Source organism: Anthonomus grandis, chromosome 5 (genome assembly GCF_022605725.1).
Source record: "Anthonomus grandis grandis chromosome 5, icAntGran1.3, whole genome shotgun sequence".
NCBI lineage: Eukaryota > Metazoa > Arthropoda > Insecta > Coleoptera > Curculionidae > Anthonomus > Anthonomus grandis.
In genome coordinates this window covers 5,893,301-5,916,928 of record NC_065550.1, presented here as the reverse complement: position 1 = coordinate 5,916,928, position 23,628 = coordinate 5,893,301, and the positions used below count along the sequence as shown (strand labels likewise).

Sequence of the window (23,628 nt, the reverse complement as noted above, 5' to 3'; positions counted from 1 at the left end):
AAATCATTGTCAACTGGAATTTTCCTATATCTTGGAAGGTCAGCTATTTAAATCCAATATACAAACCTGGAAATAGGCAAGATGTTACAAACTATAGGCCAGTATGTAACATTAGCACCATTCCTAAGTTATTAAAAAAAATTGTCACTGTATCTTTACCGAACTTATTATCTTGCACTATCATGGAGGAACAATATGGGTTCCTCAGAGCAAAATCTACTGATCTTTATTTGTTCACATATGTTGATTATCTGTCGGAGATTTCGAATTGTTCCGGTGAGGTCCACGTAATATATACCGACTTCTCTAGGGCATTCGACAGGGTCAATCATACTGTTTTCATTTAGAAATTGGAAGCTGCTGGTATTGGCGGTAGTATGTTGATGTGGATTCAGAGGCAGCTTAAAGATTGCACTCAAATTGTAAGGGTACCCAATTTCAAATCTAAAGGCCTTTAGGTGTTTCCTAGGGGTCCCCTGTGGGTTCCCTTTTGTTTAACCCTACAGAGGTCGCGCTAGTTTTCAGACGCAAACGCTCGCGATGGGTAAAATTTACCCATATTTAAACAAAGAGGTTTTTCAAATATTTATTAAACCTTCAGGTAATACAAGTAAATAGAACTAACTAAATACATAAAAAACTTTAATATTAGCGTAAAGTTAAATTATAGATACGTTAAATTTTCAACTTATAATCTAAGAAACATTTTCTTTTGCACAATTTTCACAAAAACAGTATTGATGCTCTCGACAAATATAAATTTTGCAACTGTATTGTAACAGCGCCTTTTGTCTTGTTGTAGTAAGTAATAATTTCAGGTTTTAATTTTTCCTTAGTTTCGAGATCTATAGCATCATCATGGTGCATTGTTGAGAGTAGTAAAACCAATTTTCCTTTTGGTGATGTATGCGAAACCAAAGTTATATAATTTTGTAACCAAACGTATTACAAGGAATTTCAGACTTCTTCTTTTTAGAGCAAAATTCAACTGGTATTTCTTTTATTTTTCCTTGTTGTGCCTACCATGTTAAGGTTATGGTTTTTCATTAACTCTTCGGATAAAGAAACGCTAGTGAACCAATTATCCATGGTCACGTTACGTCCTGTACCTAAAATGGGAAAAACCAACCTCTTCACTACTTTAAATGCCGAATTACCAAGATAGTATAGTCCCGGAGCCTATTTACCTGCATATATTTCCAAATTAGATCTATAAAAGTTTTTTGAATCAACCATGGCAAAAATTTTTATTCCGTAACGGGCCGGTTTATTTTTGATATATTGCCGAAACCCACATCGCCCACGGAAGGCTTCTAACATTTCGTCTGTTGTCACATGCTCTGATACGGTGTACATGTTTTGACATTTTTGGACAAAATCTTCAAACATGTCACGAACTGGAGCTAATTTGTCTTCTAATTTTCGCTCTTGGCGATCCAAAATATTGTCGAAACGCAGACATCTCATCAAAAATTTAAATCGAGATATCGACATCACAGCAGGAAATATATCCAAACCCATACCATCAGTTGCCCATAAATCGTATATGTTGACATGTGACGACTTAGCAACTCCAGCCAGGTACAAAAGTCCGATAACGGCTTTTATTTCATGTAACTTTGTATGCAAAGCATCTCGTTCACGTGAGTACTGGCGTTTAATTTTATCAATGTAAATGTTGGAGTAATCTACAATTTTTTGAAGCAAATCATTAGATAAAAAAAGACTAAGAGATTTTAGAGGCGTCTTTGCTTCGCTTCAGGACGTACTCCTGGTTTGTGTCGATCAGTTACCTTATTGTGTTTAGGCGTCCGCACATTTTGACTTGGTCGATCTTTATTCCATTTAGTTCCGTCACGTCCGACATAGTTCCGCACAAAATTGGAAAGGGGAATATCATCAGGTATGTTCATTATTGCTTCATTTTCTTCAAAAGGATCCTCCTCTGAAGCCGAGTCGTGATCACTAATGTGTAGATCATCTTCTTCATCTGTTTCCTGACCTCCTAGAATATCTTCGCCTTGGTCACTTTCTAACTCGTCGTACCATTTTAGCAACTAATCTTCAGTTTTTTTATCCATTTGTTAGAATAATATTATGCCTGCAAAAAATATGTCAATGCAGACATCACCTAAATAATAAAAAAATAACACTTACCTGTTGGTAACAAAACACTTAAAAACTGGAACGTAACCGCTCGCGCTATGGGTAAATTTTACCACAGTATAAAGAACAAGACAGTAGGTTCACTCTCTTGCGGCCGTTTGAAGTAGGGACTTCTAAACAGTGCCGACTTTTTTTACCCGGTCGTAAATCATTATTTAGTTTCGGCGGCAATCCTTTACGATACGGGGGGGTGTTTGAAACATTTTTAATAAGGAGTATTTTCGTACATCGCGGCGGGCAGCGTGTAATACTACCTACCTAATATTACATACACTTAATTAATAATAACTTCGTTAATATAGCAATTTTTTAAATATTTAATAAAATTTACATAATAATGTGATAACAACACTCAGCATATGGAACTCGTTAACAGTGAAATATAAAAAGGCAGTTAAATAAAAAAAACTTATTAAATGCCTAATTATTTGCTTTTAAAATAGGGGATGAAAGAACAAACCACTAAAATTAAAATAAAACGAAAATAGGTGTTTTACAACCTAGAATTCATATAAATATGCAAGATAAATATAGTTTTACATTGGGGATTATAGTACACATCAATATTTTGAAACTAAAACCCTTACAAACCACCCTTAATAACGAAAAAAATGCAGTTTTAAGTATGGTTAGACGGTATAAGTGGCTAAAATTTATATCATTCAAATGATTGCAATGCAACTAATAATAAATCGGATAGCTTTCACTATTAAAAACCACCACTAATAACAGAATATTACCAAAAATTTTGCATTTTTTAGGTTAAAATCACGATTTAAAAAAAAATGTACTCTAAATCGCTGATACTTTTTGAACATATTATTGGTACCTTTATATAGTCCATTGTAGAAGGCTATGCTTTAATTTTTGAAATAAATACATAATTTTTTTTGATAAATTTTTTTAAAACTGCAATTATTTTTATTTTATTCCTAACTTTTTTAATTTTTATGCTAATGACTTACAATCAAGTTTTTTTTTTAAGTTTTTGATAGTACATACTTGAAAAAATGTGCTAGATATTTGTCTAAAAAACGTTTTTTTTTTTATTATTTCACGTTATTATTTTACGTCATTATATTTTGTTATCTAAAAAAAGGGGTTATGTTCACACAGTTGTATCTTAGCGCCTATAGCATCTAGATAAATCAAACAAAAGCCAATCTTTTGTTTTTAAACCAACTTTTGTTTATTAGATTTTTTTGTAGGATCTCAATTTTCCGAGATATTTAAGAAATACTGAAGAAAAGCGTGTATTTTTTTCTGTGAACTAATCCATTTTTATTTTTAAGAAAATGTATATCCCCTTTTACTCCTGCAACCATCTACGCAACATATCGCCGGCATTTTTAAATTAAAAAATTTCCGCACAACGCTATTATAGTTCTAATATTGAAGACGCCCCTGTATAACGCAGTCGCCACCGGGCAGCAAAAAAGAGTAGCATCAGAAAGCGAGTGAGAAAGGCAACATTTTGGGCGGCGCTTAGAGTGATCCTTCTATTCTAGTTTATGTTCGGTGATTTTACCCAGCCAAAAACAATAGCAGACAAAAAAATTTTAAGCGTCCGGCAGCGATGGTCACCGAAACAAAATTGACGAATAATCTATTTTAGGAAGGTACTATAGGTGGAGGGCGGATATTCGCGCGTTTCACAAAAATACGGACCAAAGAAAAAGGCATGGGTATATTTTACCCAACCGCGTGCGTTCTAGGGTTAATGTCTTCATTAATGACATTTCTAAGTGTTTCCTTTAATTAAGATTTCTATGTTTTGCCGATGACCTCAAGTGCTTTAGGTTTGTATCATCCCTTCATGACTACCTTCGACTGCAGGCTGATTTGGAAATAAGGCTGGAGCTGTGCTGTCAATATAATGGCATGTCTAGAATTAGTTAGTAAACAACTTTGTTTAAGTTTAACAAGTGCACAGGGGCAAGGGGGTGTTTTGTTTACAAACATATTCATCGATTTTCAGCTATGTATCAACACATATAATAATGTTAATTCAACTTATTGATGTTAGATTTTGGATTAAAAATAAAAAGTATAAATATATACAGTATCGGACAAAATTAGAGAGACTTTATTTGCCAACTCCAATTTTTTGTACTTGAAATAATATTAATATTTGTTAAGCAGTGTATACCGGAGTTGACAAAAATTCTATTATCAACAATTCATTTTTGTAGCTCATGTTTACATTTATTTAAAGAATGTTTTTAACATTGATAAAAAATTACTGCGACAGAATTAAAGAGACTCATTTTGTATTTAGTTTCGCTGAAGTCGCGATTAGTTTAATTTCTGTTTATTAGTTTGAGAATATCATTAGCAATGCCTCGTGGTAAACATTATTCCATAGACCTAAAAGAAAAAATTATAGAAGCCTATAACTCAGGTCGCTCACAAAAATTAATAAAAGAGCAATTCAACGTCATTAAACAAATGGTTTCCAGAACAATAAAAAATTATCAGCTCCGTGGAAGAGTGACAAACCTTAAAAGAGGTGGCCGCAAGAGAAAAACCTCAGTACTGCTGGACAGGAGAATTAAACGACTAAGTCAGAATAATCCGCGTCTATCTTCAACACAGATTTTGGCTGGATTGGAGGCGCCTGGGGTTTCATCCAGGACTGTGCAGCGGCGATTAGTGGAGGCGGGGCTTCCTGGAAGGAGACCAGCAAAAAAACCCTATCTATCAAAAAAAAATGTAGCTGCTAGAATGTTATTTGCAACACGTCACCGTTACTGGACAGCTAAGGACTGGAATAAGGTTTTGTTTAACGACGAGTCTAAATATAATATTTTTGGAAGTGATGGAGCGCAGTTTGTACATCGCTCAGCAAACAAAAGGCTTGATCCAAAATATGTTTCTGGTACTGTGAAGCACGGAGGTGGCAATTTAATGGTTTGGGGTTGTTTTTCGGGTTATGGAATGGGTCCTATCCACAAAATTGAGGGCACTATGGATAGATTTATGTATGGATGGACTATACTGGAAGATGTAATGTTGCCTTACGCCGAATGGGAAATGCTGCTAAGATTCACGTTCCAACACGATAACGACCCCAAACATACCGCCAAACTTGTGAAGGAATGGTTTTTGGCTAACAAAATTCAAGTTTTAAAATGGCCACCGCAATCGCCGGACTTGAACCCAATTGAAAATCTTTGGGAGATTATAGAGAAAAAGATTCGCAGTAAAAACATCGGGAATCGTGCTCAATTATTTGAAGAAATCGAGAATGCCTGGAAATCAATGGATCCGGCTGTAATTTCGAATCTCATTGGATCGATGCCGAATAGATGTGAAAAAGTTATCCAGAATAAAGGGTACTGGACAAAGTATTAGGTTAGTTTCATTAGTATAGGGTACAAATGTACTTTAAGGATAAGTCTCTCTAATTTTGTCGCACAGAATTTTTTGCATTTTTTTTATTTTTCCTAATAAATCTTGAGAAATGTTTTTTTTTTAATTTATTTTAGTGCCTTTTTAAACTACTTCAAAACATAACATCCTTCAGCACAAAAAGAGGAATTTAATCATTTTTATCTTACATAAAAGACGTAAGTAGTCGAGTCTCTCTAATTTTGTCCGATACTGTATATGATATTCTAAGCGCAAAAACAATAACTTCAAAGTAAAAAAAATTAACATTCTGATTCCTAAAAAAATTGAAATGGCCATACCGCAAGCAAAAGCTGATGTCATCTTGTGAAATGTCATTTTGACAAATGGCTTTGTATTTACATTCGGCATTTGTGAAGTTTTCTGTTTTTTTCTGTAGTTTTTGGTTGAAAAAAGAAAAAGGCGATTTAGGCCGATCTTTTGACAAGTAAATACCGATGTTGTCATAACATCATATCAAGCGACAACCGTCGTCATAAACGTAGAATAATAAAAACTTATTAAGAAATCTATAATAATTATAAAATATTTAATTTCCATAAAAATGCATAAAAAACCTTTACTCTAATGAATTCGTTTAAAAAAAAAACGCATAAAGAGTTTATAAATGGTAATATTGTTTATAATTTAAAGCATAATCTATTGATAATATATGTATAAATATTTGTCATGTAAATATTTTTTGACAACGTCACTGGTAAAGATTACTTGTGTCGGTGGAATCAATGCGATCGAGCGGTGTTGCGATATTGTTGCGTTTTTCTCTAATATAAGGACCTTATCTACATTCATTTAACTTTGAATGTTGACTTCTTTATAGAGTATCCTATCATATTTTATGAAAAAAAATGCTTTATATTTTATTAAAGAGGAATAGTATTATTTTGCGCCTGTCACAATAAGTGACAAATTTGTATGATATTATAAAGTGTGTTTTTTTGCCATTTGTATATAAGCAGTTGGTATCATTGCATTAGAGGTATTTCAAGCAAACAAACTGTCCATAGTTCCACGGCAATGCTAATTCTAGCCTTCAATATATTGTTTCCTATTTAGACCTATTATTAAGTACTGTTCCTCAGTATGGAATCCAGCTTATACTTGTCACATTCACAAAATTGAAAAGCTTTTAAGTTTTACATTATGCCTCTGGAGGGTTTTCATTATGACTATGGAACTCTTCATGAGCGCTTGTCTTTGCGCGATGTTTTTTAAACTTATGAACTCTCTAGTGGATAGTCCTCTACTGCTTTCATATGACTTACTATTCCAACAAAGCAAACGAGATATGTTCAAACGTTTAATCAACTCTGTAGGCGGACTAATCTGGGCTTAAAATTTCTGAAGACTCTAAATTAGCAAATTCTTTTCCTATAGATGTTGAACTCTTTAGGATGCTTTAAAAGTCATTTGCGAGTTTGATTAGGAGTGTTTTTTAAAAAATATTGTTTTAGTTGACATTCAGTTTTGGTAATTTTGTAGGTTGATTATTTTGTATTTTGTAGCTTATGTTTTAAGTGCTGTATAATATTATTAATGTAAGTAGTTACTTTGTCTGGTGTTTGCCCCAAATTTGTAATTTCCGGCAAATCTCGTGAATAAATAAATAAATAAATAAACATTAATAATTTTGTATCTATTCTTTTTCATAACAATTTTCTATTTCTTTTTACCATAAATTAAAAGGTAATCGTAATAGTTTCCGAGAAAGCCATTTTGTTGTAGAACCCGTGTATGTGTACATTACCTACGTATCATAGTTTAATTATTTCGTGTTGCATACATTATCTATGCAGTTTATATTTGCCTAGAAATTTATTGACGTTAATAATAAAACTGAAACTACAAGCATCGAATTTGTTTTGCAGTTTATTATTGTTGCTGTTAAGAATATATATATGTTTTTGCACTAACAGTAGTTTTTGATTAATAATGGTTGTAATTCTAGTTAACGAAGCTTTTAGGATTAGTAGAGGTATAAATATTGTTATTTAATAATTAGCCAGTAAGTTTTTTTAAAGGCATAGAATTTTAAATGAATAATAAAAAATAAAATAAAACACAGATAAATAGTGTTAATTGGAATGAATTTGGCTTTATCCATAAAATAATTCTTTGCTATTTTAATTTGAATATGCGAATCAGGTCCAAATTCAATTTTACGATCAGTTTTTGCAGCAGTGGAAGTCTTATATTGGTGATAACATAACGAATGTTGGTCTTCAAGGTGTTAATCGTCTTCGCATAGCTCTTCAAAAAAATAGTCAAGTGCGAAACGCTTTTTGAGTATTGACCTATTCAAATGATATCGCTATCGCGTTATATTTTGAAAGAAAATATGTATACTTCCTGCATTTTTTCTTCATTTCTCCATTTTAATTACATATTTCTCGTGTGGTGTCTGAAGACGAGTAAAATTCGAACCGAAGAGACCATCTTTTCTATATGTTCAGCAACTGAAAGATAATTAATTTATCTTAATGTTACTCTGCGTCCTGACCAAAATAAAAGATATGTTTCGATGTTTCGACATGATTCGTATCTTGAGTTTTGTTCTTACAGCAGAAAGAAGCATGTTTTTGACAAATAAACATGCGCAATAGAGTAAAATGCGTTCGCACAGAATTTCAACATCTGATCGTCAGACTTGTTTTCGGATTTATTTCAAGCAAAGTGTTAGAGAATTCGTGTAGCCAATCAACGCCGGTCTTTTGAATATGAACATAACCTTTAAATTGTTGTTTGTGTTTTGTATAATCCGTTATATTCGTTTTGAAATTGTATTTTAAATTGTTGGAATAGCCTAAAAACACACATTAAGGAAATGAGTAATTTTGAATCGTCAGAAGAATCTGAATTATTAGAATTTTCAGATTCCGACACAGACTTAAGGCCCAAGAATCGAAACTTTTTAGATGAAACTGTGTTGTGGGTATTATGTTGTTAAGATTGTCGCAGATAAATTTGGATGTGAAGTTGCTAAATTAGTATATCATTCTCTTATTGAAAGTCACTTGCGCTTTGAAAATGGTTTTTGGTGTTGCTGCAGCCAATATATCTTTAGTTTTCTGTGTCAGAAAGGAGCAATTAGGTATGGTTATCGTAAAACACCTCGAGAGTCCTTTGTTTATGGATTTAAACAGTAACATTGTGCTCTTTGTTTATATTGAAAACAACGTGCTTCATTTGTAAAAAACACAAATTCCATCTTACCAGAGATAAATCTGGAAAACGGTTAATCTCTAAATTTTTAATTTACATAACAAAAAGGTGCATTTTTAACTTTACCTGTGAGTCATGAGGGGTTTGTAATCGTAAACATACATAAAGAAACCAACTTAAAGAGGTTTTTAGCCTGATAGTACCATGGCAAGGTTCGATTTCTTATAGGTTATACATAGTTCTCCGTATGTTGTAGTCCCTGGCCTTTAATGTTTTCAGCCCTAGTTGTTCTTAGGACAGTATAGAACCAAGAATGCTTAAAACTGAGAGGTTTTTCATCACTATGCTTCCAATTTTCCAGTTATTTTCATAAACTTTCCTTTTATGCTTTTGCAATGTTTACATATATTATTATGCAAGTTTTAAGGTTTTCCTACCTTGGGAAGCCCTGTTAAATAAAGGGACATGCCCTGTTTGCAAAATATAATATAAAATAAATCGTGATTCGATTTCCCGCAGTTTTCCTGAAAAGCCGTTTTTTTTTACACATGCGTGTCCAACTTTTGTCCCGCTGTTTTCACCTAGAAATACCCGGTTTTGAGAGCTGAAACTAAGTTTGTTTACCATATAAGGTCTTAGCCTATAAATATATACCGCTTTCATGACGAAAAACTCTATTTTCATTGAGTTTTCCCAATTGCATTTTTATCCAACGATTGATTCCGAGGATGTTCGTCAGTCGTCGGCATCTAAATTCCTGCCATGGGTATAAAAAGGCTCCAGGTCCACCAAGCCAGTGTTGCCACCTCTACCGATTTTTCGGTAGATCTACCGATTTAGCCGTTTACTTTACGATATACCGATTACCATAGTTTTATACCGATTTTTTACTTTAAACAGAGACAATGTTTTTTACTCTAAACATTGTCTCTGCTGCTAAATATTTTTTTTTTAAATTGTTATGTATTGCCATAATGCACCTCACCACCCAAAATATTTTTTTTGTAAGGTTCTCGATTAAAAAAAGGAATATTAAAGCATAATGTCTAAATAATATGGCGCCATCTCTTAGTTTTTACGATACTCAGTCGTATTAAATAGTGCGCTGTTATATGAGGATGGGCAAGAGATTGGCTATGACTGGGTGCATCCCCGAAGTCGTGAAGCGACAACTGAAAAAGTCCCCGTAAATCACAGAACACAAAGAGGAAAATTGTCTTGGTCCTTGGTCTGTTTTCTGTGCCGTAAATTACGAATAACATGATTTCACTTTGTTAAATTCGATATTCGATATAATAAGGTTATTTTCTTCTATTTTATAAAGTGAGGATTATTAGTGCTATTTCACGTTGTTTATTTGATTTTAATATTACACGCTTCTTTTTATTTTATAGAAACTTTTGTGTGAGTATTAATAGTGCAATGGTTTTTCTTATTACAGGTAGGTATAGTGTTTTTAAAGTGGCAAAAGTTGGGTTTGAAAAATTGCATTTGGTACTTAAACAAATGTAATTTTTCACATCTTGTAAATTCTAAATTTCTTAACTGCCCCGTCAAAAACTAAGTTATATTTTTTAGTTTTTAGTTATTGAAAAAATAAGTTATATTTTCAATTTTTGGAATGTTTTGCCTTATTTTAATCAACCTAATTGTGAAATACAGTCAGAATCTCCTAAATTACATGCTTTATATCAAAAAATTACTAATTTGCTTCAAACCTTTTTTGATTGTTTCCTTCATAGAGAATATATAATTAAAACCCAAATAGAAGATATCGATTTTAAAAACCCACGAAATTTTCAACCTCTAGAAAATATGTACTTTGGACCCGTACAATATTAAATCTAACTATATTAAATTTTAATTTACCGGCCATCGAAATCAAAGATTTTAGACTACGTGGATTGATTTATAGAAGCCTGTAGCCAAATAACCCTAAGATTTCCTTTAAGGAAAAACATTTTTTAAAAACTTCAAATTCTTGACCCTGAAAAAGTAAAACAAGGTACCATACCATCCATTGTTGATGTTGGTTTATCTTTTCCTCATCTAATTGATGAAAGAAATTTCCAAAATTTAGATGGAGAGTGGAGATTGCTTAGAAACACTAAAGAAATACAAAGCTTTAGTAGTAATGTTGAGTCATTCTGACTGTTAAGGAAATAAAATCAGGAGATGTTCAGGTATTTAAAACCCTTTCCAATTTTGTAGCAAACCTTTTATGTTTGCCTCATTCTTCTGCAAATTGTGAGAGAGTATTTTCTACATATAATTAATTAAAAACAAAGCAGAGGAATCGCCTTGAAACAAAAACGATTTCTGGTCGGCTATATACCAAACAATTGATTGACAAAGATTTACGCCATACTTTTCCTATTAAAAATAACCTTATTTCAAAAATGACAGATTTCAATTTAAACGGCAAAAACTCCTACGAGGATTAAATTAAAAGCTTATTTTTTTATATCATATAAAATAATATGTTCTCAATTGCATTTACAAAATCTACCGATTTTTTACGAACCTTTTACCGAATTCGTTAGGGTCGAGGGTGGCAACACTGCACCAAGCTAACACATTCGTCGCAGTAAGGTCGTACAATACCTTTCGAACGAAGTACCAGTAATTTTCGTGTTTTGTAGGGCAGGTAGTAAACGGGTGATTAGAACAACGTTTCATTAATTCCGTTCGCGAAAAGTTATATTCTTGTTTGAAACAGAGAAACACTCACTGCGGATTAATTGTGAATTAAATTAATAATTTTTATTGTTGACTTTTTAATTTCTGCTCTGTCCGTGGCCGTATCGTTCCGTTTAATTTATTTTATTGATCTGTTTGGACACTATCTTTCTTTGTGTTTTGTAGGACGGGCAGTAGCCGCGTTTATTATTACTTGTCCTCTTAATATTGTGACAAGTATTATAACCGGGTCCGTGATATTATAATTACTATCTGTATATTAACAGGGCAGGGGTAAATGTTGACCGATTGATTGAGATTGCTTCGCTCGCTTGGTGTTGAGTTTCTGGCTTTGCTTCACGAATGTCATCCGTAACCGCTTGTACAAAAACAGTATAACCCCGTCCCTTTAATCTTACTGTTTTGCGTCATTAGTGGAGTGCCGAATTTTCCGGTACATTTTCCCAAATAACTGCCTGTGCTAAATCATAGAAATTAGTAATGTGAGATTGTTAGATTTTAAGGAAACATTTGTTCGTTTAGTTTAAGCAACCAAACCTGTTACCGTATTTATAATAATAAAGATTATTAGCAATAAGATTTCATAATAACTGGACAGTCTACTTTCAATACCTACCTTGTTTCTCCACTGTTTAAAGGCTTACCCGAGAGGCTAGAGGGGACTCTAAGCTCCTTTAAGTACTTAAAGTGGCGTCCGAGGCATTTTTTGTCAACTTTTCTCCTATAACTGTACAAAGAAATAGTGAAGGGGGTTGACGGATACCCTGCGACGTCAAAAGTTAGAGGGTGGACTTACTTCAAGTACGTAACGAACCCTGCTAAAAAACCCTATAATACCAGACAAATCTTCAATATTCCAATGCTCATTCCAAAGAGTGAATTGACTAACAACTCTCTTATTTATTAAGATTAGAAGTATTACGATTTTTAACTCTAAATCTCCCAATTAATATAAAGTCTGCACAAACAATAACATTATCCTGAATAAAACCTATATCCTAATAATCTCATAACAAAACCTTTTATCATTCTTTTCCTGAAAAAAATAAAGCTAAAGAGAAAAAGCTTGAAAAATTGGATTACACTTTAGATAATTAGCAGCGTGTCTAAAGAACTAAAAAATCAATGGCTGTATCAAGTTAGTAAAGACCCTAACATAAAAAATAAGTATAACGATATTAATAAAAATTATAGAAGTTTAATAAAAATATCAAAACGCGATTTTACCAATAAATACCTTAAAAATTCAAAAAATATTACAAGGGACGTTTGAAAAATTATTAAACTTTAACATTCATGGGTCGACCACCAAGGACAATTTACCTCCCTTATGTGTTGACGTTGATATGATACAAGATCTTCAGATCATTTGCATCATTTTTAACAGCCACTTTGTAAATGAGGCTAATGCAAAGTGAGGTAATTTACAATGTAACATTCGGTATCTATGTATTTTAAATTCTATTCATAACTTTTTCCTGAATCCTGTCACTGAATATGAAGTTCTTCTACAGGTTTCAAAAAAAATTTCATGTGTCCCAGATGAGATTCCTTAATGACAAACTTATGTTTTCCCACCTAACACATTACTTTTTAAAATTTATTATCAACATATATAGGAAAATCCACTGCTCTGTTTGAAAGCATAAACCACATATTTGAACAACTTGATATGAAGCGTTTTGTTGCTGGGGTTATTATGACTTTAAATAGTAATGAAACAAACTCTAAGTCACAGGTTTCAAATTTATTTAAAAAAAAGTCAACGGATTACACGTGTTTCGTTTGTTTGTTTATATAATATTAATATGTAGTCTCCGTCCGATTTTGCTAGTTTTAACTTATTTTCTACCCTTAACTTGTATCATGTAGTAAGTGTTGTTCTCTGCTTCTTTTTTCTTTCTTTTTATTAGTGAATACACAAGTGGATCTGATGATGCCTAGTATGGGCGAAACATGTGTAATCTTTTGACTTTTATTTTAATAAATTTGAGTCCTGTGACTCAGAGTTTGTTTGTTTCATTACTATTTAAAGTCATAATAACCCCAGCAACAAAACGCTTCATATCAAGTTGTTCAAATATGTGGTTTATGCTTTCAAACAGAGCAGTGGATTTTCCTATATATGTTGATAATAAATTTTAAAAAGTAATGTGTTAGGCGGGAAAACATAAGTTTGTCATTAAGGAATCTCATCTGGGACACATGAAATTTTTTTTGAAACCTGTAGAAGAACTTCATATTCAGTGACAGGATTCAGGAAAAAGTTATGAATAGAATTTAAAATACATAGTTACCAAATGTTACATTGTAAATTACCTTACTTTGCATTAGCCTCATTTACAAAGTGGCTGTTAAAAATGATGCAAATGATCTGAAGATCTTGTATCATATCAACGTCAACACATAAGGGAGGTAAATTGTCCTTAGTGGTCGACCTATGAATGTTAAAGTTTAATAATTTTTCAAACGTCTCTTGTAATATTTTTTGAATTTTTATTGGTAAGGTATTTATTGGTAAAATCGCGTTTTGATATTTTTATTAAACTTCTATAATTTTTATTAAGATCGTTATACTTATTTTTTATGTTAGGGTATATTCTGTGACTTTGTTTCATTACTATTTAATGTATGCCGGTCTGTTTGAGAAAAGATGGACTATTTTTTGGAATTTATTATGGCTTGACTAAGGCCTTTGATCTTGTTAACACACCTTTTAAGTTTTAAACTTGAGTCGTTTAGCATTCCAGAGCCAGCCTTGAATTGGATTATCTCTTATGTAACGGATAGGCGGCAATTTGTTCAGGTTTTATCTAGTATGGGCACGATTGTCAATAATAAATTCAGGTCGACCATTCAAGTTATAAGGTACGGTGTCCCGCAAGGTGTAATATTGTCACCGCTCCTTTTTTTGTTATTTTACAATAACTTGCCTGAATATTTAAGTGAATTAAGCTAATACAAAATCACCATTTGCTGATAATTTGCTGATGACTTTACAGTTTCCAATATGAGAAAGGAAAACCTTATTATAGACATGAATACCCACTCTAATAAAATTTTATAATGGTGTATTAACAATGGCTTATTTATTAACTCTCAAAAATCAGCTCTCATTTATTTCTCTAATCCGTCATAATCCTAAATTCTACCTTATAAGAACAAATGAAAATTGCATAATAAATGTCCGGTCTACAAGATTCTTGGGAATCAATATAGATACAGGCTTAGGTTGGTGTTATTACATCAATTACTTAAGTGAAAAAATAGCTTCATCGTATTTTGTGTTGAGTTGGAGAGCTCATGCTGCTCCAATGTCAATTTACTCACTTTATTAGTTTAAGCTACTTCTATTTGCTACAAAGCACGAACACTACTTCATAAATAATGTCTTTTTTAACAGGGGGTTTCCGAATAGATATGCTTCATCCCTTAGTATTTCTCATCCTGTAAGTGCTATGTTCGAAAACTCACCAATGTATAGGGCAATTAAAGCTTATACACCCCTACCTAACATCAAAAACTTAGCAATTTCAATTCATGTAGAAAGGAAAATAAATCAGTCTTACTTGGGAATAATTCTCATAGTGACTACTTTAAGATTTTTCATTACACTGGGTCTCTACTTACTGTGACTACACTCTATGTTTTTCTGTTCAAACTGATGTGAACGTGCATCACAGAAACATTTAATAAAACGACAAAGGTTATATGTTTCGCCCGACCATAATAATTAAGATGATCTGACACGAAGAAAGAAAATTCAACAAAAACCTATCATAACATACACAAAACACCTAACATATAAATAAACAAAGCTTACCATAAAGTGGCACTATCTATGTACAAAGAACCCAACTAAACAATCAAATCACCTTATAAATTCCAGAAATCTAACAATCATTTGAGAGTCTAAAATTATTTAAGATTATTAAAAACTAGGTGGCCATCAAATTCAAACCTTTCATTAACACAGGACAGATCTGGGCTTTTAAAAGCTTTACTAATTTCCATTGTCTCCAGCAAGTCTAGTTTTTTACATTTATTGCACTGATGAAGTATTTTTATATTTTGGCTGTCAGGAAAATTATGTTTGGAGTCAAGGAGGTAATTAGCAAAAGCCGATCTGTGATATCGGTATTTTCAAATTTATTATATTGGGCCTTGTGCTCACTAATCCTAGTGGAAATCTTCCTACCAGACTGGCCAACGTAAACTGCAGGGCACTCTTTACACTTAATCTCCTAAACACCTGGAGAAGATAGCGGGGTTAATTTATCTTTAGATTTAGTTAGGTGGCTTTTTAATGTATTATTGGTTTTAAAAGCTGGGGTTATGCCAAAGGGAATAAAATGGTATGGTGAAATGGTGTATATTATCGTGAATTTTATTATTAATTTATAATATTATCTTTAGTGTTTAGTGCTAGGTTAGGACTTTTTGTTTTTGATTATTTTTAATTCCTTAATGTGTGACTCAACCTATATGCATGTTTTGTATCTTAAGGCTTTGAATGAATAAATAAATAAATAAATAAATAAATAACCTTTGATTTGCTTCAAAAGATCTGTTGCATTACTTCTTAAAAATAAAGCATTTTATAGTTTTACTGATTATTTTGATCATGACTAAACCATGTGTGCAAGCTTTTGATCTTGCTTTGTTTTTTTTTTCAATTTTTAATTTTGTTTCTGGTGATAACTTTTCTGTTAGCTTGCCTTTTCCATTGAAAGGATTGCATTTTGCTACATTTAATATCTTCTTTTTTATTTTTTTCATATTTGCTACTTATTATTACTTTTTAATCATTATTTAGTTAATCTTTAAGTACTGAATATTTTATCTAGCAGGAAGCTTTGTCCACAAATACTTTTTTATGATAATAAAGCATGTTTTGATTTGGATAATCACAGTATTATTGATTTCTCTGAAAAAATAAATTTTTGAATGGAAAAATGCGTGTTCCGACTGTAATAATGTAATGGTAATTCAACTTCTTGCAAATGAATCCTGAAATTAATGTGAAAACCATGAGGAAATACACGATCGGGTTTTTAAAAAACTGATGATTTTTCCAGCCATTGCGTCTAAAAATCATCAGATTTTTCAAATTTTGAAAAATAGAAAAAACTTGTTGAGATTTTAAATATTTTTAAAGCACAGTTAGATACAAAAATATTTGAATATATTTATTTGCTCAAGAATTCTATCTTTTTAAAAATTTAACTCGATTTAGCTACTCCAATTGCCCTCTCCATCAACTCACCCATAAAATAAATATTAAAAATGTTTTTTCTTATCAACAATACAAATATGTAACAACTTTCCAGTAACTAACCCATTAATTAAATGCGCGTTGTTTATTGCCGTACTTTTATTACGGCTATAACGCTAATTAAAATCGGCGGTCAACCACGCAGCATATTCGCTCGTCAGTTTTCGGTGATCGTTTGATATATCCGGACGGTTTACACCGGAAGAAAATTTAATGTTGATGCTGATCGACTATTTTGTGTTTCAGTGTGACCGGACCGGTGGCGGGGTCGGTTGCAAAAGGAATGAGGGCGAATCCCCCACGACCTGGGCGGCCTCCTTCGAGAAGCTGCTGGAGGATCCTGTAGGACTACACGCTTTTGCGGTAAGCGCTTCGATCTTTTTTTTATTATGGCGTTACTATCCAGGTTAAAAAAAAAACTCTAAATCTACAGTTTCAGTTGATGTACTTTTGTTAATATGTTTCGCCTTAAGGGCATCATCAGACCTATAGCAGAAATCTTCATCTTTCTCCCAAAATTATAAAACTTAAATAGAACACTTACTGGACGTTCGACACAACACTCACGATATAAACATTTAATGACTAGCAAAAAAACTTATTAAAATTTAAATAAATTGGATGGATAGTGACATCTACAAATAAATGAAATACATAAATCAAATACTGACAAGAATCATAGATTACTCACCTAAGGTTGGACAATAATTCTTTGGTAAAATAATAAAAATATATGTCATTCGTCAGGGCATTTTAGGACTTTGCTTGTCTTAAGAGATTCTAAAAGATCAAGTTTTTTACCCTTATCACATGCATGTAATAATTTTCTGCCATCCTTCGGTGGAAATTAATGTTTTTTGGCAAACAAACTATTGGCAAAAGTAGATTTTGAAATTGTTAGGTAAATTAGTGTTAAGGTATTTAAAAAACTGATGTTTGTATTTTTTGATTCTCTGCGAAATTTTCCGGCCAGACTGACACACGTAGACTGCTGTTCACTCCTGGCATTTAATTTCGTAAAGACAGAAAGATAACAAAGGATATAATTTGTCTTTAATTTTAACTATATGCTTTTTTAAAGTATTTGTGGATGAGAAAGGACAAATGACATTCAACGGCGCAAAAATCCTTGGTAGCCGAGACGAAGTGTAGGATAATTTGTACCTATTGTAGGATGATTTTCATGATAGACTTTATTGGGTACAAATTATTTCTAGCAATTAACTTAATGGTGGAAAGTTCGTTATTAAACGCTTCTGGTGACAGTCATTTCCACCGGAGGATGGCATAAAATTATTACTTCAAGTGATAAGGGTAGAAAATTTTATCTTTTAGAATCTCTTGAGATAAGCAAAACTCTAAAAAGCCCTTACGTAAACTATCTATTTTTATTATTTTACCATAAAATTAATGTCCAACCTTAGTCGAGTAATCTGTGATTCTTGTCAGTATTTGATTTATGTATTTTATTTATTTATTTATAGATGTCACTATCCATCTAAGTTATTTATATTTTAATAACTGTTATTTGTTTGCTTGTCAATAAATTTTTATATTGTAAATATTGTGTTTTTTTTAAATTTTATAATTTTGGGAAAAAATAGGTTTTTTGATATAGGTATGATGATTCGCTTACGGCGAAATTTGTTACCAAAAGTACATTAAAGGCATTAACTAATACTGTAGTCTTAGGAGTATTTTAATAATAATAGGGCTCAGTTTATATATTTAAGTAAAACAGATATGTTGTTCTTCCACCTAGCTCACTGAACTTAGTAAAGTACATGTACACTGTGTCCCATTTTGGTTATAATTGCAGGTATCTTGGTTATTTTTAATGATAGAACTTTAAGGTTTTAGCGAACCTGTGCCATTTTTTTGTGAAACTAATATTGCTGCAAGCAGAAATAAGTCAACTCGTTTTACCTTTGAGATATATTGAAAATAATAAATAATATAATAAATAATAAATAATAAATAATAAATAATAATAATATATTAAAACAATTACGTACAGAGATTACAGAATTATTAACTAATAATATTGAGATTGAACAATAATTAACAGGCAATAAATGGCTAACAAACAATTAAATATAACCAATTTAAATCTTAGATCTCTATTGCCAAGTTTTCCGGATTTTGTAAACAAGAAATATGATATGACCCCTCCTGTAGGTGAAAAAATACAAAAACTCTCTTGAAATGTGAAAAAAAAAACAAAAATCGATGGGTCTCAGGAATTTTGCGAGATAAAATTTGATTAGTTTTAACTGAATTTATTTCAGTTAAAGTCACCACACTGTATATCAGAGGCGTTTGTAGGAGTATATGACGTGTGGTGATGCTTCAGACATGGCGCTTGAGTTTCATTAGGTCTCCAGATGTTGGAAATATCAACACTGGCTTGGCTGAATATTCCTTAGTTTTGCTTTTTATAAGTTGCTTACAGGCATCTTCTTTTTTTACAATGTTGCTCTTTGCACAAAATCTTTGGAAGCCTTTCCTGTTCGGGTCCACTTTCGATGTTCTTTTATCCCAACTTCCAGTGGTCGCCACGTCTCTCCACATTAACAGGAGATTTAGTATAGACGTTTTTTGGTGTCTAGTAGGTATTCTGGCAATTCTGATTTTCTCCGAAGTTTCTTTCACTTGTTAAAATTGTTGTTAGATAATGTGGCTGGTAAAGAACAACAATGGAAGTCTAAGAACATCAGTCTATCGCAAACCAACACAGAACAATACGCTACAACTCCAATCATCCTTGCTCTAAATACAAAAAATAACCTGTATGAAATAAGAAAATTGGAAAAATAACGCAAATGTTTGTGCTGTATTTAAATCGGACATAAATAGTACTTAATAAATGCAGTGTACATAAATATTTTTAGTAGTATAAGTGTGTAAATAAATCAGTTGACTGTTTGTTTTTACGCATCGAGTATTTTAATTCACACCTTAACAAACGGTAAAAATGCTACAATATTCACTAAACCTAAATCTGTTGTTTTAAAACTCGCAAACAAAAATGTTGAGACTTATTGTAAAACAAATTGTTATTAACTTCTGAAGCAACAAAAGAAAATCTACGTTGAAAATGTAAAACTTAAAAGCTCTCTAAAGTACTCAGGTATAGAGTGCGAAATGTACTGTCCGTTCCGCATATTCAACCATTTTAGTACGCTAGGTAACTTGTATCTGACGTGATTATGGGCCTTTAAATTGTAAATAGACGAATATAAGAATTATGCAAGCATTTTAATCTGTTTTTGGATGTTACCAATTCCTGGCCATACACAAAATCACACAAAACCTTTGATCTTAGAATCAGGAGCCAAGTATATTAAGACTGACTTAAATGGATTCAGTCGTAACCCAATATTTTAAGAATATTAACTTTGTCCGCATTTACTTTAGAAAAACTGATATAGATCTTAATATCCTCCGCGTAACTTTGAACCATACAATCGTTGATAATAGAATCCATATCATACATATCAATAATAAATAGCAAGAGTCTTACCTAAGAGATAACTCAATGTAGCGCACAGAGGTTTGTGATTTATCATGACAAATTCCTTGCTGTAAGGTTAAAGAGGTAGGATTGAAGAGGATCTTAGAACACACAACAAAATTATATGTCCTAAGTCAGAAATCCCTACTAATTTATTATTTTTGAGCAAGGGAAAAACCACAAAATGATTTTCACTGAGGGAATTAGCCGTTCATTAAAAAGAGGTGTAAGAAAAGGAATTTTAGCTGAGCAACAGAGTTTAATCATTTGGATCGTTACGCTATTAGATTCACAAGCATTTGATTTAATAGTAAACATTGCATTTAAAACACCAATGTCTAAGAAAGGTGCAAAATGCAACCTGCTTGTCGAATTGACCTGTTTATATTTATTTATGTAATCATCACTAATCTATAACTAAAGCATCAACAGATTCTATGAAAACATTGTTTATAACTGCAGGATTTCATATATGACTTGGTATTACTATATTATTTTTGTTTACCATAATTATTAATATTATCTAAAGCTTTCCATGTATTTCTTTTTTTTCCACTGCTGTTATTTCATGCTAGAAATTGTAAATAGATCTTTTACTCTTGTCAAACAGAATTTGTAAAATATTTCCTGATTTCTTTTTTGAAACCACGTGGATCATTGCTTGTATTTCACTCAACTTTCTCAATATATTCAATTTTGTTTGTTTTTTAACAATAGCCCTTGTATTTTTACGATTGTTGCCAAGTTCATAAGATTAATTACATCTCAATTAATTACATCATTAAGTCTCGTAATTGATATACAACAATTCAACTACAAAAATGAAGTGAAGTACTTTTTTACTGACATTTACAAAATTTACATAAAATGTACATTAAGTGTTTTCAAGCCAGTTTCAGAATAAACTGATGCAACCTGACCCGTAACGATCGTACCGTAGTTCCGGTGTTGTGTGAACATCAATGTTTTTTCCTTTTTTATAGGTCTATTGTTATTGTTTAGTTTACCTGTGTGCTAATTTGCATTGTATAAAAAAGTACATTTTTAACACAATAACATTAACATCAAGAAATATTGGTATCTTTTTGTTAAGAAAGTAGGACAAAAGAATTTGGTTACAAGTATACTTTGATGAACATAGTTATTCATTTAACTGATTGAATTCGATGTAATTTAACTGGACATGCATTGCTGTCTTATAATAATTTCATTGATTTGTTATGTTAAAGCGTTAGTAATTAGCTTAAATACATACATTGAAATGGTCATGGTACAAGGAATGCTGTTTTATTTTTAAATGAAAAAAAATTTCCAGCATAAATTGTGTTTATTATTTGTTGGATGTTTGTTTGGCCATGCCTTATCACATCATATTAAGTTATTTTTGTTCATATTAAATAGATAGTTTAAATTCTTTAAGGCGTATTTGGTACATTAATAATTAATTCAGTAAAATTATTTTAATAGCTTATTATAAGACCAATCTTTAAGATTGGCGTTCAGTACCATCCCATAAACATTTTGATAAGCGATAGGAAATTATGATGAGCGGAAGAACATGCAACACAAAATTAGCAAGAGCATGAATGGGCATACGTCTTTTTACCAATGAATCAATTTTTGGTTTATGTCCTGATTCAGGAAGGCTGAGGGTGGGACGAACACCTGGCAACAAGTTGGTGGTACCAAGGCGGAACTTTGATGGTTTGGGCTAGAGCTTCGATAGGCTTTCGAACTAATTTGGTTCCTATTGAAGGGTTTTTAATAATAAACGCATTTCGAGATGAAATTTTGGAACCTATTGTGTATCCACGCACTACAGAATTTATAATCCCCTGACATAAATCCTATCGGGCACGGTTGGGATGTGTGGCGTCGTTGATTGAAAAGGAAAAAGATGCGCAAATACTGTATAAAATTTCGTGACCGCGGCAGCCAGCCGTTCTTTGCTTTATCTAGCAATTTAGAAGCTAAGAGGTGGCGCCCCCATACGTAGGAATGATGAAACTCGCTTGGCAGCCTTGGTAGTAAAAATTACCAGACATAATATCGCAGAGAAATGGGAGTTTTCGCATTGCGCTATTTCTGTTTGAGGACATATTCGCATATTCCATAGTATAAATTTGGGAGAAAATATTGAAAGGTTTAGTTTCATATTTTGTTTTTTTTTTCTAATTTTTAAGTATAAAATCTAATAAGTAATATAAGTAATATAATTTTGCTTATTTTTAAAAGTACAGTATGTTATAGAGTTTGCCTACATTTCGGCAGAACCAGAGGCTGTTATTTTTTATACAAGGTGCAAAAATATATATATGGTAAAGTGTTTTAAGCTTTTGGGCCTACGGCTTATAAATTAAAAAAAAATACCTTGAAAAAAAATTAACCTCAAAAACATATACAGGGTGTTCCGTTCATCATGTCACAAACTTCTATGGCAGATAGAAAACGTCAAAAGAAAAACAAAAGTTCATATAAACATGGGTCCGGAAAAGCTTCCTCAGGGAGCTAGACCTCTTTGAAAATAACCTTTAAAAACTAGTTTTTTTTTAATAGCTCTGGAACTACTTTAGCTACCGCAACCAATTTTGGGAGGTAAATTATTGTTAGTACGTTTATTCTTTTGAGCCTACTAAATAAAAAAAATATTTACCAGGGGCTTTAGAATCAGGGGAGTATTTGGTAAATTTGGGCCCATTTCTTTAAGACTTTAATTTCTGCCCGTTTGGGTATTAGATTATGATGTTCCTATGCTTTTTACATAAAAAAGGTGATCTTAGTAAAAGTCGGTAAATGATAAATATCACCGTTTTTGTGAAAATTGACGAAAAGCAAGTTATGAGATACAAAAATGAATTATCTATTATTATTAATAAACAATTAAAAAAAAAATCTGGCGTAAATATAAAATAAATGTTTAAAAAAAGTTAAGGTAGCCACTTTATTAAATTGGTACTTAAATTAATTAACTGTCACTTTAATTACCTTGAGGCATAAAATGTTTAAATGATTTTAAGTGTACTAAAAAACCAACAAATTAACAATTTTAGAAACGTAAACAAATTTTATTAAAAATTGGTATTACAAAAATAAACTTAAAATATTAATTGCTCAAAATGCCGGCCGCCACCATCGATACATTTATTGTATCTACGCACCATATTAAGGTTGACGTGGTTAAAAATATCAGGCGTGGTTTGGATTACTTCAGCAGCTGCGGAAATTCTGGCCACCAGGTCTTCTTCTGACTCGACTGGAGTTTCATATACGAGACTTTTCATATGCCCCCAAAGAAAAAAATCTAAGGGTGTCAAATCTGGTGAGCGCACTGGCCAGGTGACAGGGCCTCCGCGGCCAATCCAGCGCCTTCCAAAATTTTCATTTATAAACTCGCGGACAA

General features: G+C 32.0%; 1 protein-coding gene across 4 annotated transcripts in view; it reads left to right on the top strand.

Moving 5' to 3' along the window:
- The window catches only part of LOC126736885 (regulator of G-protein signaling loco), a 199,111-nt gene that overhangs the window by 128,468 nt on the left and 47,015 nt on the right, over positions 1 to 23,628 (top strand). For all 4 annotated transcript variants that reach the window (XM_050441494.1, XM_050441495.1, XM_050441496.1 and 1 more), the window contains one exon: positions 16,961 to 17,077. In XM_050441494.1, coding sequence (XP_050297451.1) covers positions 16,961 to 17,077 — 117 coding nt within the window. The remainder of the gene's footprint in view (positions 1 to 16,960; positions 17,078 to 23,628) is intronic.